The following is a 17720-nucleotide window of genomic DNA, read 5'->3' on the forward strand; positions in this document are numbered from 1 at the left end:
CCGGTAAAGGGCACATACCATGGTTGCAGCTCCTTCCCAGCCTGGGCCCTGGTCAGGGCTCCTGCAGGAGGCAACCAATTGATGTTTCTCACATCGATGTTTCTCTCTATCTTTCCCTTCTCTCTTCTACTCTCCCTGAAAATCAATGGAACAATATCCTCGGGTGAGGATTAACAACAACAACTAAAGTAATATTAAAAAGATGTGTTAGGTATAACAGGCATAGTCTAGGATAGGTTCTGAAAGTCTGAAGTGCTTATTATACTGCAAAAAAAAACAAAATCAATTTTAAGGCCCAAAACCATAGATAATTTAAATTTATGGGAGGGAAAACAAAACAGGGAAGAAATTTTTTAAAAGAATAAGTTATTTCAAAACTAAAGTTAATTTTAAATATGAAAATATATAATCCAACAATATTATTTCACAGTGGGAGTTGTAAATAATCAAACAGCCTATCGATAATATCTAAAGTCTCTTCTAGCCCTAAGGGACTAATTCAGAGAGACTTGGAATTTGGAAAAACCACATATACATAATGCTCTGTACATTTTCTACCTGAATATGTGGAGCATTCAGCAAAGCAGTTAATTCTTGCCCTTCCTTCTGGTGGATTGACTTCAAAACAATTTGTACCTAAGGAACAAAAAGAAAGATGAATTCTTCCTAGGTTACAGAAAATATCACCAACACCTATACATGTATTTTTAAAAAGATACATTTAAAATTGTAAAAATTACTTATAAGAAAGGCACTAAATAGAATTGTTAGAAAAAAATTATTTTTTCTCACAGAATTTTCAATCTTGTTATCATGGTTAACAATAATATTCTTTATTTAAAAAGACAACACTAGATAGGATTTTGGTATTTATGCATATGAATGAACTATTTTCTTCTTGTAAGTTTCTCCTAACATACTATAAAATCTACACCAGTGGTCGGCAAACTCATTAGTCAACAGAGCCAAATATCAACAGTACAATGATTGAAATTTCTTTTGAGAGCCAATTTTTTTAAACTTAAACTTCTTCTAACGCCACTTCTTCAAAATAGACTCGCCTAGGCTGTGGTATTTTGTGGAAGAGCCACACTCAAGGGGCCAAAGAGCCGCATGTGGCTCGCAAGCCGCAGTTTGCCGACCACAGATCTACACTAATCAAAGAGAAACATGCAAGTTGACCATCCCTCCGCTCTGCCCACCAGCCAATCAGGAGCGAGTATGCAAATTAACCCAACAAAGATGGTGGTTAATTTGCATACGCCTCAGCGGGCTTCGCTCCCTTCTCTGCTTTGCTCTGGCTGCAGGAAGCCCTATTCTTGCAGGAATCTTCCTGCAACAGGCCTCTAGTAGATTAATAATTACATAAGGGAAGAAAAACTAAGTTATCTTGATGTTTTATCGTTTTTAATCATGTTTATGCAACTACATTTTAAATCACAAATGACACTTTCAAGAGTTACAGACTTAACAAGATAAATTTATATAAGAGTAATGCAACAATCACCATATTATGGTGAATTACATTTAAAAATTTCCCACTGTAAAGCAATTCTTACATTCCTAGGGTAAACACCATTCGACTATGATGAATTTTTTAGCCTTTGTTTCCTTATCTGTAGAATGGCAGCTACCATTTAAGGTTCTCAAAAGATGGCGATAATCCATATAAACTAAGCACATAATGAAGTATTATTTAATGTATTTTAATATATGCGTTATTGATATTTCTATATTAATATTCATAAACTGGATTGGTGAATGTGGTCAATGTATACTGGTTTATAAAACTGTCTGGTTTTACTACCTAGGTCATTATATCCTAGTATAATGAATTGGAAAATAGTCTATGTTTAAATGTCAAAAAAGTTTGTTTAACATTAAAATTGTATGTTCCTGAGTGTTTTGATAGACCTTGTACATAAAATCATCCAGGCCTGATAGATATTTTTTAGGGTGGATTTCTGATTTTCAATTTTATCTATAGCTACTGGTCTACTTTTTTTGGCTATCTTTTCTTATGTCACTTTTGACAATTTATATTATTTTAGAAAACCATTCACCTGATAGCTCTTTCACATTTATTAAGAAAGCTGTAATATGCTATAATTTTTAATCTTCTGTGTCTGTATTCATGCTCCTTTATTCATTCCTAATGTTACTGATATATTTTTCTTCATCTAACAAGTCAAAGGTTTCTCCATTTTTTTTGTAATTTTCAAAAAACCAGCTTCTAATGTTCAATCTATTGTTCTTTCCACTGAAATAATTTAATTTCTTTCTTCTGCTTTATTTATTTTACTTTTTAATCTTTAATCATTTAAGCTGTTATGTTTGATTCATTTATTTTCACTCTTTTTTCTTCTATAATACTTATAGGTACAAATTTTGCTCTGTGGATTACTTTCCCCCAAAGATTATGCTATGTATATTCTCATTGTCAATGCCTCTTTCTTTCCTTTTCTATTTCCAAATGTCTATTACACATAAAAAAGAGTAATGTGTAACTATGCAAAGTGCCTTCTAACCTATTTTATAAGTCTGTAGCTCTGGAAGTCCTACCCTTCCCTACTTTTTTCTGTCTGGTGTCTGGATTCCATGAAATAAATTTACTTGATGGGCTTTCAGAATTATTAGGTTTTTTTTAAAGTTTGAATTTTATTTTATTTATTTCAGAGAAAGGAAGGGAGAGAGAGAGATAGAAACATCAATGATGAGAATCACTGCACGCCCCTTACTGGGGACCAAGCCTGCAACCCAAGAATACAATCCAGGCATGTGCCCTGACCAGGAATCCAACCATGACCTCCTTGTTCATAGGTCGATGTTCAACCACTGAGCCACACCAGCTGGGCTACAATTATTAGTTTTTATGTCAAAATAACTTAAAATCCTATAATAATGACAAAATGTCCACCCCTCACCAAGATTGGAGATGCCTTATTTATATCTTTTTAAAACCTTCAATTAAAAGCTGTTTTCAGAATACATTAAACACTGAACACAAAAAGCAGTGGAAACTAAACCTCTCACTGTACATTAAAATTGAATTATTTTCGAACTTCTACACACTTTCTATAGAGGAACAACTTCAAAATACAGTCATTCACCACTTGATAACTTCTGAGAAATGAGTCATTAGGCAGTATTATCATGCTATCATCATAGAATGTACTCACACAAATCTAGATGTTATAGCCTACTACACATCTAGGCTATATAAGGTAGCCAATTGCTCTTAGACTACAAATGTGTACAGCATGTTACTGTATTGAACACTGTAGGCAACTATAACACAGTGATATCCTTTTACAAAACTGGCAGTGCAGGTTTATTTACACCAGCATCACCACAAACATGTGAGTAATGTGTTGTGTTAGGATGGCTGCAACTAGAAGATGGGAATTTTCCACTCTATTATAATCTTACTAGAGGCCTGGAGCATGAAAATTCATGCACTGGTGGGGGGGTCCCTCAGCCCGGCCTACCCCCTTACACAGTCTGGGAGCCTCAGTGGCGGGAAGCGACCCGGCGAGCAGGGGAAGGCGACGCCCCATCTCACCTCTGCTGCTGCCACTGCTGGCAGCGCAAGCCTCTACTGGCCCTGGTTACCTGAGCCTCAAGCGGCTCTGGGTGGCTGGGCAGCTGACATCCGAGGCTTGCCTGTGCTTCAGGCCAGCCCTGGGCAGCTGGGCAGCCGCCATCCGAGGCTTGCCTGTGCCTTGGGCCGGCCCTGGGCGGCTGGGGGGCTGAAGGGACTGGGGGACTCTGGAGGCAACCAGGCCTGCCTGGGGGCGGGCCTGGCCTTGCCATGCACCTGCCGCCCTGGCAGGGCTGAGGGGACTGGGCACCACCATCTTGTGGCTGTGGGTGCTGCCATCTTTGAAGGCATGGCAGTCAATTAGCATATTCCTTCCTTATTGCCTGTGGGTGCCACCATCTTTGAGATAGTGTGAGGGTCAATTAGCATATTCCCTCCTTATTAGATAGGATGGAACCACTGTCATATATGTGGTTCATTATTGACTGAAATGTCATTATGTAGCACATGACTGTATCTACTAGTAACAAATCTTAGAAGCTAGCCTATATAATAAAAGGCTAATATGCAAATTGTCCCAACTGGGAGTTTGACCAGGGTGTGGGGCCGGCCAGCCAACTACCCGCGGCCCCTCCCCCTGGCTGGCCCCACCTCCGATCGCCCCCCCCCCCCCGCCTCCCAATTGGGTGCGAGGCCTACCAGACCCCAACCGTGCACGAATTCATGCACTGGGTCTCTAGTCCTATGTAATAGAAGGGTAAAAAGCAAATTGACCCTAACAGCGGAACGACCGGTCGCTATGATGCACTGTCCCACCAGGGGCAGATGCTCAACACAGCAGCTGCCCCCTGGTGGTCAGTGCGCTTCCACAGGGGGAGCTCCGCTCAACCACAAGCCGGGCTGAGGGCTGCAAGTACAGCAGTGGTGGTAGGAGCCTTTCCAGCCTCCTTAGCAGCGCTAAGGATGTCCGACTGATGGCTTAGGCCCGTTCCCCGGGAGAGTGGGCCTAAGTCGGCAGGTGGCCATCCTGAGGGGTCCTGGACTGCAAGAGGGAGCAGGATGGGCTGAGGGATGCCCCCCCGCCCCCGCAAGTGCATGAATTTTCAGGCATCAGGCCTCTAGTATATTTATAATACCAGATTATGATATAATTTTTATCTCATTGATATTCATTTACCTTCGTTTATGATGTATAATGCTTAAAATAAAACTATACTAAGCCCTAGCCAGTTTGGCTCAGTGGATAGAGCATCGGCCTATGAACTGAAAGGTCTAGGGTTCGATTCCAGTCAAGGGCACATGCCTGGGTTGCGGGCTCGATCCCCAGTAGGAGGTATGCAGCAGGCAGCCAATCAATGATTCTCTATCATCACTGATGTTTCTATTTCTCTCCCTCTCCCTTCCTCTCTGAAATCAAGAAAAATATATTTAAAAAATACATACTAAAAGCATTAAAAAACTTTCCCCTTTAGTAACTTAGAAAAATACTTGTCTTATCATGCAAATATGTAATTTTGTATGCAAAACGAACTCTCTTCTTTAGTGAAACAGAGTTCTGACTTTGAAATAAGCATAGCCCTAGCTGGACTTGCTCAGTGACTAGAGTGGCGGCCCATGGACAGAAGGGTCCTGGGTTTGATTCTGGTCAAAGGCATGTACCTTGGTTGCAGGCTCGATCCCTGGCCCTGGTCAGGGGTGTGTATGGGAAGCAACCAGTCGATGTGTCTCTCTCACATCAATGTTTCTATGTCTTTCCCCCTCCATTCCACTCAAATATCCTCGGTTGAGGATTAACAACAAGAACAACAACAACAAACACCAGAAATAAGCATATATATTTTTCAGGGTAAAATGTACTTAGAAAATATTTCCTAATATAATAAATTATTCTTATGTGATCAGTAGTAATTAATTCAAACAAGCCTTATATTCACACCGGTATTTTCTAATAATACTGCCTTATTATCACTAACAATTACTTTGTTATATATATATGTCAATAATATCTTTAAAATACATACCTCTTGTGCAAGATCTTGTGCATTGGAGATAAGAGGAAACGGAGGACTGGCCTTGCTCATGTGTACTGTGACAGCGTTGTGTATTTTAAATGCATTCTGGAAATCTTTATTTTGTACAAGTTGTAAAAGTAGTGAAATATCCTCCTGGCTCTGAGAATCTACCAAAGTATGTTGGATATGTTTAAGTGAAGAAAATAAGTCTTCCACTTCTAGGAGGAAAAGGAACCGAAAAGTTAATTTTCTGTCTTAATTCAACACTTAAGATAAAATTTCTTGAACAGTAACAATTTGCCTTTTAAAAAACAACAAAACTTGCATATATATTTGAGAGTCAAATCACTGTCATTTTACTGGTTTTAAGTAATACTCTTTCAAATTATATAACAGATTAGAATAAAGTTTTTGAATGTGTTTTAAATATAAAACTAATACATACTCACTATAAAAATAAATGAGGGAAGGAATACAAAAATGAAAAAATAAATTAAAAATCACCAATAGTTCTATCACCTACAAACAACCTTTATTTTAACCATCTTACAACATTTCCTGTTTTCATTTAACAGTACATTTTGTTTTCTCAAATCACCAGTCTTTAAAAAACATTACATATAATTGCTATGTGATATTTTATTACATGGCTAAATCATGATTTATAATAACCATTATACTAAAGTTAAGCATTCAGGTCACTTCTAATTTTTTGCTACTATAAGTAATAATAAGCACTTCAGTGCATAATTATCACTGTTGCATAAAAATTTGTCTGAGATTCTGATGTTTCCTTAAAATGATTTCTAGAAATAGAATTTTAATATAAGATTCTGACATTTTAAAAACCAAATGGCTTTTCAGGGAGATTTTACTAATTAATATCCTACTAGCAATATTTTTGCCAATGTTCAACATTATAAAATCTTCAATTTCTTTAATAGGAAAGTTATAGTTTATTCATATTTACCAGGTACTTCTTTTGTGGTTCATAAAAGTCTTATGACCATGAATCTCCTAAAATTATACTGAAAGTTATGGCATATTTATGTGTGTGCAAGCCTGTTACTGGGCTTATGTAGCACATGCATTTTTCTGGGAGTTATCCCAAAATGTTTAGAACCAGAGGTCATTTCTTCCCTGCCCCCCAACAGGGAGATGTGTACATTTGTGTGTACACTTTGTCACATTCACTGGAAATGGTTTTCTAATTTTTCCATTTGTCTGCTTTTACTGTAGAAGTTTTCAACTCTTATGTATTAAGAATGATCTACCTTTTCCTGCATGATTTCTTTCACTGTTTCTATGCTTGTAAACTCCTTTCCCTAGGTCTTAAATATTTACCTACGTTTCTTCTGGCTTCTTGTGGCTTCTATTTCATAATAAACTGTAATCCATTTGAAATTTTTTTTATATAGCTTTGAGGGGAAATTTTAACTTCATTTTTTTTTTTTTTGTTAACACTTACTCTAACACCATTTAAAAAAAATCCTTCCTTTTCTAATTTAAGCTGCTACCAAATTCTTACATATATTAGGGTCTGTTTTAGTCCACTGGTCTATCAGAACCACAATGTCTTATTAAAGTAGCACTGCAGTCTTGCTCATACTGATATGACAAGTACTTGCTCATTATTTTTTTTTCAAAATGTCTTGACTATTTAAAATAATTTACAGAATAACTTTTTCAAGGTATCTCCAACTGTCTTTCCTATTTGTTCCAAAAGAAAAATCCTATTACAATTTTGACTGATATTAAAACTGTAAATGAATCTGAGAAAAACTCACAGTAGATACTATTTGTCTTATGCAGTCTTTTTAAGTCTTTTTGTTAGTTTTCTTTATATATGACTTTCAAAAATTATTGAATCTTGTACATTTATCTTGTGTACTACTACTTAAAGTAGTTAAATTTTTATAGATTTGAATAATTCTCTAGTTGATTCTGTATATTCCCTCTCTCTCTAATGAAAACAGGTTTACTCCCCATTATAAAAAAAAATACACATTCTCTATTAACTTAATGCAGCAAAAAAGGGGGGAAAATTTAGAAAGTCAAACTGCCATTAGAATAACCTAGGAAGCTGTGACTCAGTGCTAAATAAAATTTGTTAAATAACCAGAATTTAACTATAACTTGATATCTACAAGAGTAGACAGAATATAGATAGTGGAAATTGGTATATTTTGGCCAAAGAGTACGAACTATCAGCTTTATGATAAGTTCTGAGATCTAATGTACAGCATGGTGACTACAGTCAATATTGTATTGCATACTTAAAATTTACTGAATAGCTCTTCAGCATTTTCACACACACACACAAAAGGAAACTGTGAGGTGATAGAAGTGTTAATTAAATGTAAATATTTCACAATGTATACAGCAAATTCTCACACTGTACACATTGGACATACAAAATTTTGTGGGACTATAATAATAAAAGCGTAATATGCTAATTAGACTGGACAGCCAAACGACCTTCCAGATGTCATTCTGGATGAAGCCGCGGGGGCGGGGGCCAAGGCAGTTGGGGCGATCAGGCAGGCAGGCAGAGGGGTTAGGGGCAATCAGGTAGGCAGGCAGAGGGGTTAGGGGCAATCAGGTAGGCAGGCAGAAGCAGTTAGGGGCGATCAGGCAGGCAGGCAGAGGGGTTAGGGGCGATCAGGTAGGCAGGCAGAGGGATTAGGGGCAATCAGGTAGGCAGGCAGAGGCGGTTAGGGGAGATCAGGCAGGCGAGAGGTTAGGAGCCAGTGGTCGCAGATTGTGAGAGGGATTGGGCCTAAACCGGCAGTAGGACATCCCCCAAGAGATCCTGAATTGTGAGAGCATGCAGGCCGGGCTAAGGAACCGCCCCCCCATCCCATGCACAAATTTTGTGCACCGGGCCTCTAAGTACTTCAATAAAGCTGGAGGGAGGAGTGGGGAAAAAAATATGGAATGTCAGATTCCATGAAATTCAAAGAGGTTACTACAGAATTGCCTAAGAGTATAGAGAATTTCCTCAGAGTATAAAGAATTCAATAGCCTTAAAGTATCTTTAGATCAAAATAGTAAAACATTTAAATATCTTAAAAGAAAGAAATTACAAACCAAAAAAAATAGGCTACAGTCTTATGAGTACTAACGACTTCCCTGAGTGGATAATGGGAATCCAGTTTAAATTTTTAGTAATTCTTTAAAGGGGCTCAGCCTGGTTGTCAGGGCAATGAAAAAAATCAGGAGCTTCAGATCTCAGCATTGACTGAAATCAATAAGCAACTTTTAGTCAGTCCAGAAAGTAACCATCTCCCTATTGTGTCTCTTCAACCCTCCGGATATTTAAATTTTTAAAGGCAAAAAAACTTGTGCATTTCTCCTGTGTACTAAAGCCATCCAATTGGACACTAACATACTGACATTATAAAATAATTATCTTCAGTTCTACTTTTCAGCTATAACTACTGGTATCATTTCATTATACTATGTAACTTTCAGACTTTTTTAAAAAAAATGCTGACCTAACCATACAGGTCAGATTATAAATGTTTTGCAATATGAGTTTTCCAAATTCTTTAGAATAAATTCCTAGGATAAAATTACTCATCAGATAATAAAAACATTTATAACTCTGATACATATTGCCAATCTGCCCTCCAAATTTGTACTTATAGTGCTATCAGCAATTAATTTGAGTTCCTGTTTCTACAAATAAAAAACAAATTCAGGATTATAAATCTTTTCAGTTTTGATGATCTAGTTAGAAAAAAATATATACTTATTTGCCTAAGAATGAGGGTGAATATATTTTCACAAAGTTAATAGTCATCTATATTTCTTCTTGCATCCTTTTTCAGCTTTTGCCCATTTTTCTACTAGAGGTTTTTTTCTTTTTTCCCTTAATGACTGAAATTACACTGATTTTATAAAATGCCTGCAGTATTAGCAGATCATACTGAATATAATTTTATCTTTTTTGCTATGTTAGAACAATGTATTTAATCAAGGATATTTATGAGCATTAGTAAGGAAATTTACAGAGATGTGGGTCCTCAGTTCTACCTCAAACATAATCATTACACACACACTTACACACACACACACACACACACACACTCCTTTCTGTTTAAGAACCATTGATTTAAAGGCTTTATTAACATCAGTTATTGTAATATTTTAAGACATGATATACTTGGGACTCACTAAAATACTCAAAACTATTTTCTTCTATACTAAATAACTTTGATTGCTATATTGAGTTTTTGTGTGTGCTTTTAAGTTACTCTATTTTTTCTTGATAACTGCTTCCTTTTGTTATCCTCTTCTTGTTTCTCTTATAAACATAGCATATAATATTCACATTTAGAATATTTTTAGTATAAATAAGATACTGTAGTAATTAGCCAGCAAGAAAAACTAGGGAAAGTAAGGCAGGGTAACCTAAACTAGGAATGGCTTAATGGGAGATACTTGAGATCAATGATCTTATTTCAGGTGATCGGTTAATAGTTGAGACACTATTCATTTGGGAAATGGGACTTTTGTGGTTAGTCCCAAAGAAATGACAGTTTTAAAGTTCTAAGAAATTAGTAGGCTTCTCATGTTGATAGGAACTGAGGTAAAAAATATAGTTTCCAGAAAAAGAAATCTCATCAATTTCTTCATATTGTCTTCATACTGAGGAGTTCTAAAGCCATAAAGACCACCTAGGATATTTTAAAATCCCAGAAAAAAATCTCAGGTTCAAACTGGAAATGTTTTCCACTCAGGTCAGGGACTAAGATAAGATCTATAGGAATAGGAAAGTTATAAAGCAGAAGACTACAACTGAATCCCAGAGAGGCTGATGACCTAGTACATATTAATGGGGTCGAGGAGAACATAAGGAACATGCCAATGCTAGAAATATCAACAAATTTAACTGGGCTTAAGGTTCAAGATTTTTAGGTTAGCATTAAAACCATTTTAAACTTGTTAACTATTCTTCAGAACTTTCACTCACCCGTATTAAGTCCTATTCACATTTTTGTTCTTAATTAGTAAAAACTGTTTTCACTGAAATTCTCTTTTCTTAGGAGTTATTTCCAGACTTATGTCAATCAGTGTTGCCAGACTAAATTAAAAACACTTGCACTAAAGTTCAGTTTTACAAGTATCACCAACCATTGCTGAAAAACTACAAATGTCTATTTGTCCCGAATCACATAGATGTAGAATACAGTATTATATGCATATACATTTTATGTATATAATCCTGAAAAACTTTTACCAATAAAAATAAAACAAAAGACATCAAAACCTGAGACATAACGTAATTCAGCTTCAGATCAATTCTCTACAGATGAAGAAAATGATGTCATCCATAAAAATGGTACTTGGATCAAGAACTCATTTCTTCAATTTCTAAGGGAGTGCTTTTTCTGCCATGCTAAGGGAATAATAAAAGACAAACTTTTTTTTTTTCAGGTTCTAGGGCTTGATTGTGATCGGTTTATCTGTTTTAGAAAAGCTGTCCTGAGATGTCTTTTCACCCAATACAGTAGCATGTAACGGACACTAACAAGTAGACAGAGAAGCTTACACATTCTAGTTATATTACCATGAATCTGTAGGAGAAATTTCCTCTAGTTATCTGTGCTTGTGCATGTTTCCATACATAATGCATATCTAAATTATTTTATATACTTTTTATAATATTATATTGGCTACTTTTATAAAATTGTTGCATTTTACTTCTGCTATTTTAAGCAATTGTCTTATATGCTTTAAATATTTTCTCACAGTATTTTATTTTAACTCTAATATTACAATGGTATGCTAGGTAGCATATTGAGAAAAGTTCAGCAAAAGAAACCGAAAATGCAATTTCTGTGAATATAGAGGCGATGTATCTTTTTGAGAAATGTTGTAAAGCATCTTTGACAGTATTGCACTAGCCTGAGTAGCAAAGTAGTACAGCAAAATTTGTTAACTATGATTTACACAGACCATTTTCAAATAAATTCCATATCTGCTTTCATGACCAATTTAACTGGGAAGGTTTCCAGATAGCATTTTTAGGCTGAAAAGCTGCCCAAAGTTCTCTCATCCCTCAAGATCAAATATGTTTCCACTGAAAAAGTTTAATGAATAAGCAGAACTTCATGAAGTATAGGTAACTTGACAAACATTCAGAAGAGTTTTTAAGACTTCATGAAGTATAGGTAACTTGACAAAGATATGGATTAAACCATATACAGCTTAAATAAATGAGTATTTAAGGAAAAAATATGAAATATCAATACAAACCCTCAAATGAAATTAGTATAAATTTATGAGTACATTTATCAATTTAAAGCCCATTAAAAATGATGCTCCTCTGTCCAATAAGTTTTAAGATCACAAAGAAAGCGACAAGTAACTATAGCATTAGTCTTAAAATACTGATCATGATAAAATGAGTTTACTGTCTTGACTCAGTTCTTTGAAAATTCTGAATGGAATTCTGACAAAGGGTCTTTTCTTTGATATTAAATATGATGTCATAAAAAATAACTGTTGGCAACATCAACTCAAGGATTCTCATATGGACATTCTCATTCATATTTTAGTTTCATATAAAAATCCTTGATTTTAAAAGTCAGAATATTTAGTTGTAGATTAAAAAAAACACTTTCTTCCTTTATGGTACATCTTGAAAAGCACTTTACAAATACCTATTATTCAGTAACAGTTAATTTTCTACATACTTTAAGAAATGTCTCATTCTGATGCAGCAATTAGGTTGTATGTTACCTAAACAAAAAGCCACCTAAGTTCTTCAATATTCCGTGCAATTTCAGAGGAAATTTTAAAAATTCAATCAGATACAGCTAAAACAGTCCTGTCAAATATGTACCTCTTCTGTGATAATGAAAATAAGACAACAAAGACAGGACAGGATACAGAGAGAACAGAGACTCCCCATACACAGAAACTAGAGGTTCCCTTCCCACTCCCACACATAGATACAACAGACACAAAGAGAGAGAACCAGATGGACAGAGAAAAAGAGAGGCAAGTGGAGAGTCATAGGGCCAGCGAGAAAGAATGACACAAATGCATTGTAGGAATGGACAAAGACGGGAGTAATGGGGTAGAGAGGTACCTTCGGTAATGCAGGATGGAAGGAGGGTAGAAATGGGATACTGCAGAGGGGAAGGCAAAGGTAGGTCTTGGCAATAAATTCTAGTCTGTAACAATTACCCTTCAAAAAATTTCTTTGATCTAATTTATATTTTGTCTTAAAGTTTTGATCTACTTCCTCTAGATCTCTAGATATTGGTAAAAATTGTTTTAATTTTCCATCATTTTCTCTAACATTTCAAACAATACTTAAATATAGATAATTTATGTTAAAAGAGAAGACAAATTATCTAAAGAGAAATATATTTGGCTTTGGGATACAATTGAGCAGATACATTAAGTCCAGGAATCTATCCCCTGAACTCTCACGTCTCCCTTTAGCCGTCTCCTGGCAGACTAAAATGAAAATGAAAAAAAGACTAAAATAGGCAACAGAAAGTAATCACCAAGAGTTGCTCTATCTGAAAATTCTACCTTCAAATATCTAAGACTTTGGGAAGCCATGTGGGAGAATTTCTGGCTAAAAGGGAAACTATAAAATCACCCAAGAAGCTGAGGAATCTCCATCTCTTGAGACTTTTCAAAACAAGAGATAACCATCTACCCTGGATTAGCTTTGCTTACTTTTACTTATTGCTATCATTTACCCCACAGGAAAAGAGACAATCTAGAGACCTATACTAACATTAAGATTCTTACATTTCGTTGTTTAAATAATACAAGTTCTTTTAACCCATGCTCAGAAATTTCTATATTTCAACAAACTTCATGACTTTTTTCTGAAAAAGTTTTAACATTTCTTCTTTTTATCTAAACTTTAAAGTCAAACTGAGTATTGAGATGAAGAAATTAATATTACTGAATATGAGGAAATTATATCAGTTACCAACATTATCTAATAACGGAATCAAAATTAGAACTTTCATTCAGGAAATATTTGCTTAAATAGGGGTAGTCTTTCTTTTTTTCTTGTTAAATTTAAGGACATAAAATTAAATATCTGAACTTTGATTTTTAGTGTACTAGGTAAAAATGAATTTATTAAAAATAAGCAGAAGCTCATGAAAGATCTTGAACAATAATTACTCATGAACAAATTGGGTTACAAATTACAAACAAATACAAGTATATAAGCAAAAACAGTTGAGTAAGATAGCAGAGCAAAATCTTACCCCCAAATATGATAAGAAAATGGAAAACTGTCATTCACGTGAATACAATTCAATCAGGTGTAAAAGCTTCATGATTTTTCTTTGGATGAAACTGAAACCAGTTTGATGAGAGGAAAAAGACCAGCTCCAAATTTGGAGCCAGAATACATGGGTCCTAGTTATGGTTTGACCACTTATTAGTTGAATTATATATCCTTGGACAACCCACTTCAAGTCTCCAATCCAAGCTTTTTTATTAAATGAGTGGGTCTGACTAGGATAATATTTCTCAAACTTTAGTTGGTGATCCATTAAAAAATATTTTTGATTTTTTAATCCAGTATACACATACTAATTTGAAATAAAAGGTTTAAGAATACTTATGTGCAATATAATATGCTTTAATATTTCCAATTTTATTCTAGTTTTTAAAAAATTACTAGCAGCTAAAATTAAAAGACATATAATAACAATAGCAAGGATGTAGAGAAATGGAACCTTCACACATTGCTGGTGAGAATGTAAAACAGTGCAGATACTGTAAAAGATATGGCAGTTCCTCAATAAGTTAAACGCAGAATTACCCTATGATCCAGCAATTCCACTCCTAAGTATATATCCAAAAGAATTAAAAACAGGTGTTCAAACAAAAACTTATACAAGAGTATTCAAAACAGTACTATTCACAAGAACCAAAAGGTGGAAACAACCCAAATGTTCCATCAATAGATGAATGAATAAACAAAAAGTGGTTTATCCATACAATGGACTATTACTATAAAAAGGAATACAGTACTGGTTCATGCTACAACACAGATGAACCTTGAAAACATTATGCTATGTGCAAAAAAGCCAGTCACAAAAGGTCACATACAGTGTGATTCAGTTATATGAAATGTCTCAAAGAAATCTATAGACAGAAGGTAATTAGGTTATAAGAATTAGGGAGAAGAGAATATAAAGTAATTGCTAATGGATATAGTTTGTCTTTTGGGGATAATAAAATCACTCTGGAATTAATAGTGAAAATGGGTATACAATCTTGGGAATATACTAAAACCTCATGATGAATTGTACATTTTATTATTTTTTAAGTATTTTTTTATTTTATTTTTGGTAATCCTCACCTGATGATATTTTTCCATTGATTTTTAGAGAGAGTAGAAGAGAGAGGGAAAGACAGAGAGAAACATTGATGTGAGAGAAACACATTGATCGGTTGCCTCCTGCACGTGCCCCAACCAGAGCCCCGGCCAGGGAGAAGCCTGCAACCGAGGTACGTACCCTTAACTGGAATCGAACCCGGGACCCTTTGGTCTGCAGGCCAATGCTCTATCCGCTGAACCAAACTGGCTAGGACTATTTAATTTTGTTTTATATTTTTAAATATATTTTTATTTATTTCAGAGAGGGAGAAAGAGAAAGAGATAGAATCATCAATGATGAGAGAGAATCAATGATTGGCTGCCTCCTGCATGCCATGCCCCCCACTGGGGATTGAGCCCACAACCTGGGCATGTTTCTTGACTGGAATTGAACCCAGGACCCTTCAGTCTGAAGGCTGATGCTCAATTCACTGAGCCAAACCAGCTAGGGCTGGCAGAATGAAGTTTTTATGTATTGTGTCAACGGCTGAATGGTGTAGCAATTAAAGAATTTCAGTAGAATTATGCAAATTATGCATATTTAACAACCAAACATTATATGACTATATCCATATTCTAGTGAATTTAAAAAATTTTTATTTTAGGTTCGCTCTAATTATAGCAATCCTAATAAATCAGAAAATTTTCAAATGGTCCTAGCATTTTAAACATTAAACCTAATACCAACAAGTGTAATTATTTCACTTCTAGAAAGAACTCCCTCAATGGCTAATAAAGTGTGGAGATATCTACAGCAGTTGAGCATACACTTAATGACAAGAATAATTAACTTCTCAAAAGTAGGCTGATTTCAAGGTTTATTGGCACTGGAATTTTGTTTGTTGGCTTTAAATAAACTTTTATTTTAAAAGCCATTCTCTTAAAAAGTTCATTATAATCCAGCAATATTCCAGAATACACCATGGGCAATCAAAAGTCAGATATTGTCAGAAATAAACATGAAAAAGATATTTCACTTTACAATGTCAAATACAGAAGTATTCTCTTAAAAAAAAATCCTCACCTAAGGATATGTTTATTGATTTTAGAGAGAGGAAATGAGAGAGAGAATGAGAAGCATTGATTAGTTACCTCCTGTATGCACCCAGATCAGGGATTAAACCCACAACCTTTCGATGTACAGGACTATGTTCCAACCAACTGTGCCACCCAGCCAAAGCCAGAAGTACTCTTGACTTAACAATTTGAATATTCAGAGCTATCTGGCAAAAATAACATGTAGACACTTAATCAATATTGAAACATGCTATTATTATTATAAAATATTTTATTCATAATTTTCTTGCCCTTGGTGTGTCTTTTTAAAATGTTTCTTCACATTAATAGCATGTTCTCTTGGTATAAATTAGAAAGCTCCTAACCACCAATTTCAGGAGTCTCTTTATTAACCACAAAACCAACAGCTTATGGGTGTGTGTGGGTGGTTGAGTGTGCCTTTTCTAAGCTTTTTTCAAAGATGCAACAATCATATAGTCTACAGTGTTTCTGAGTTTATTCTCTTTAAATATTATGTCTACTGTATTTACTTGTCCACAACTATGGTCCAAAATTACTAATTTGTGAATACAAAAACCGAAACAGTGAAATCTACAATCTAGACATGTGAAAATGATCCTACTCTAAATCATCCCACTCTAACCTGCATTCTGTTTTTTTTCCTCAGGATTTCTCTCACAAGGTACTTTGCTTATAAAACAGGGTTAGACAATGATATTTTATTTATGGCAAAGCAAGTTTTAATAACTCATGCCAATTTTAAGGAAAGCTTCCCTAATATATCAAATTTTTTATAATTTATATTAATTATTTATTTGGAATTAGTTCAAAATTTCTCAAATATATAAAAAATTTTTATACTTGATATAAAAATTTTAATTTTTTAATTACTCATTTGGAGTTAAGTTCCCACATCACTAATTTTCAATAAGTTCTGATTGCTTTTAAACAAGAAAATTCAGTTCATTCTTTCTGAATATTTTCTATCAATTCCATCCCTGAACTTAAAAAAAAACAAAACAACACATTGGTGATTTGTGCATTTATTTAACAAATTAACATAGATTTTACTCTGTAACAGATACTATCCTAAGTGTGTTAGCAAATTATTCCCACTTAGTCTGAAAATCCAAGGCAAACTTACACTCATTAGGATGGCTGTGACCAGTGAATTAATTGGTGGGAATGTAAACTGGTGCATCTGCTTTGTAAAACAATAAGGTGATTCCTCTATCCTTGCACTTTCATTACTACACAGTACCAAATTTATAAAAACTTTCATTAAAAAAGACCACCCAGACAATTAAAGTACCTAACCTTTCCAACCACATTTTCAGTTCTTAAAAGAATTATTTTCTCTACTCACAGATAAATGATGATGTATCATCTCCAAACTGAAGGCTCCCTCTGAAAGAATAAATCAACTGTCCCATCCCTGCCTCATTTAAAACAAGATTGCTGTTTCTGGCTGTGAAAAAGGCTGAGAAGTTGTCTTCTGGCATGTGTGTATTAATCAAAATACTGGCAGGGAGACACATACAACTTTAAGGGAGTACCTCTGTTGTCATATGATGTGTTAGCAAATTATGAACAGGAAAAAAAAGTTTGGTGCAAAGCTATTAAACTGCATTTTAAAATGAAAACTTAAAACTGAATCTATCCAAACACTCAAGCTTTGATTGACAATAACAACTTGATAACTTACACTAACTTTTCATGTTTCCTACAATTAACACATTTGTGTTGAGTGTATTAACATTAAATTTATCACTTA

At 34.8% G+C, this 17720-nt stretch overlaps 1 protein-coding gene across 4 annotated transcripts in view; it reads right to left on the reverse strand.

The window, feature by feature from the left end:
- PALS1 (protein associated with LIN7 1, MAGUK p55 family member) overlaps positions 1-17720 on the reverse strand; it is an 88693-nt gene that overhangs the window by 28815 nt on the left and 42158 nt on the right. For all 4 annotated transcript variants that reach the window (XM_080683996.1, XM_080683994.1, XM_080683997.1 and 1 more), the window contains 2 exons: positions 5563-5771; positions 559-636 (listed from right to left, as the gene is read on the reverse strand). In XM_080683996.1, the coding sequence (XP_080540122.1) occupies positions 559-636; positions 5563-5771 (287 nt within the window). The remainder of the gene's footprint in view (positions 1-558; positions 637-5562; positions 5772-17720) is intronic.

Source organism: Plecotus auritus (genome assembly GCF_963455305.1).
Source record: "Plecotus auritus genome assembly, chromosome: 1".
Classification (NCBI taxonomy): domain Eukaryota; kingdom Metazoa; phylum Chordata; class Mammalia; order Chiroptera; family Vespertilionidae; genus Plecotus; species Plecotus auritus.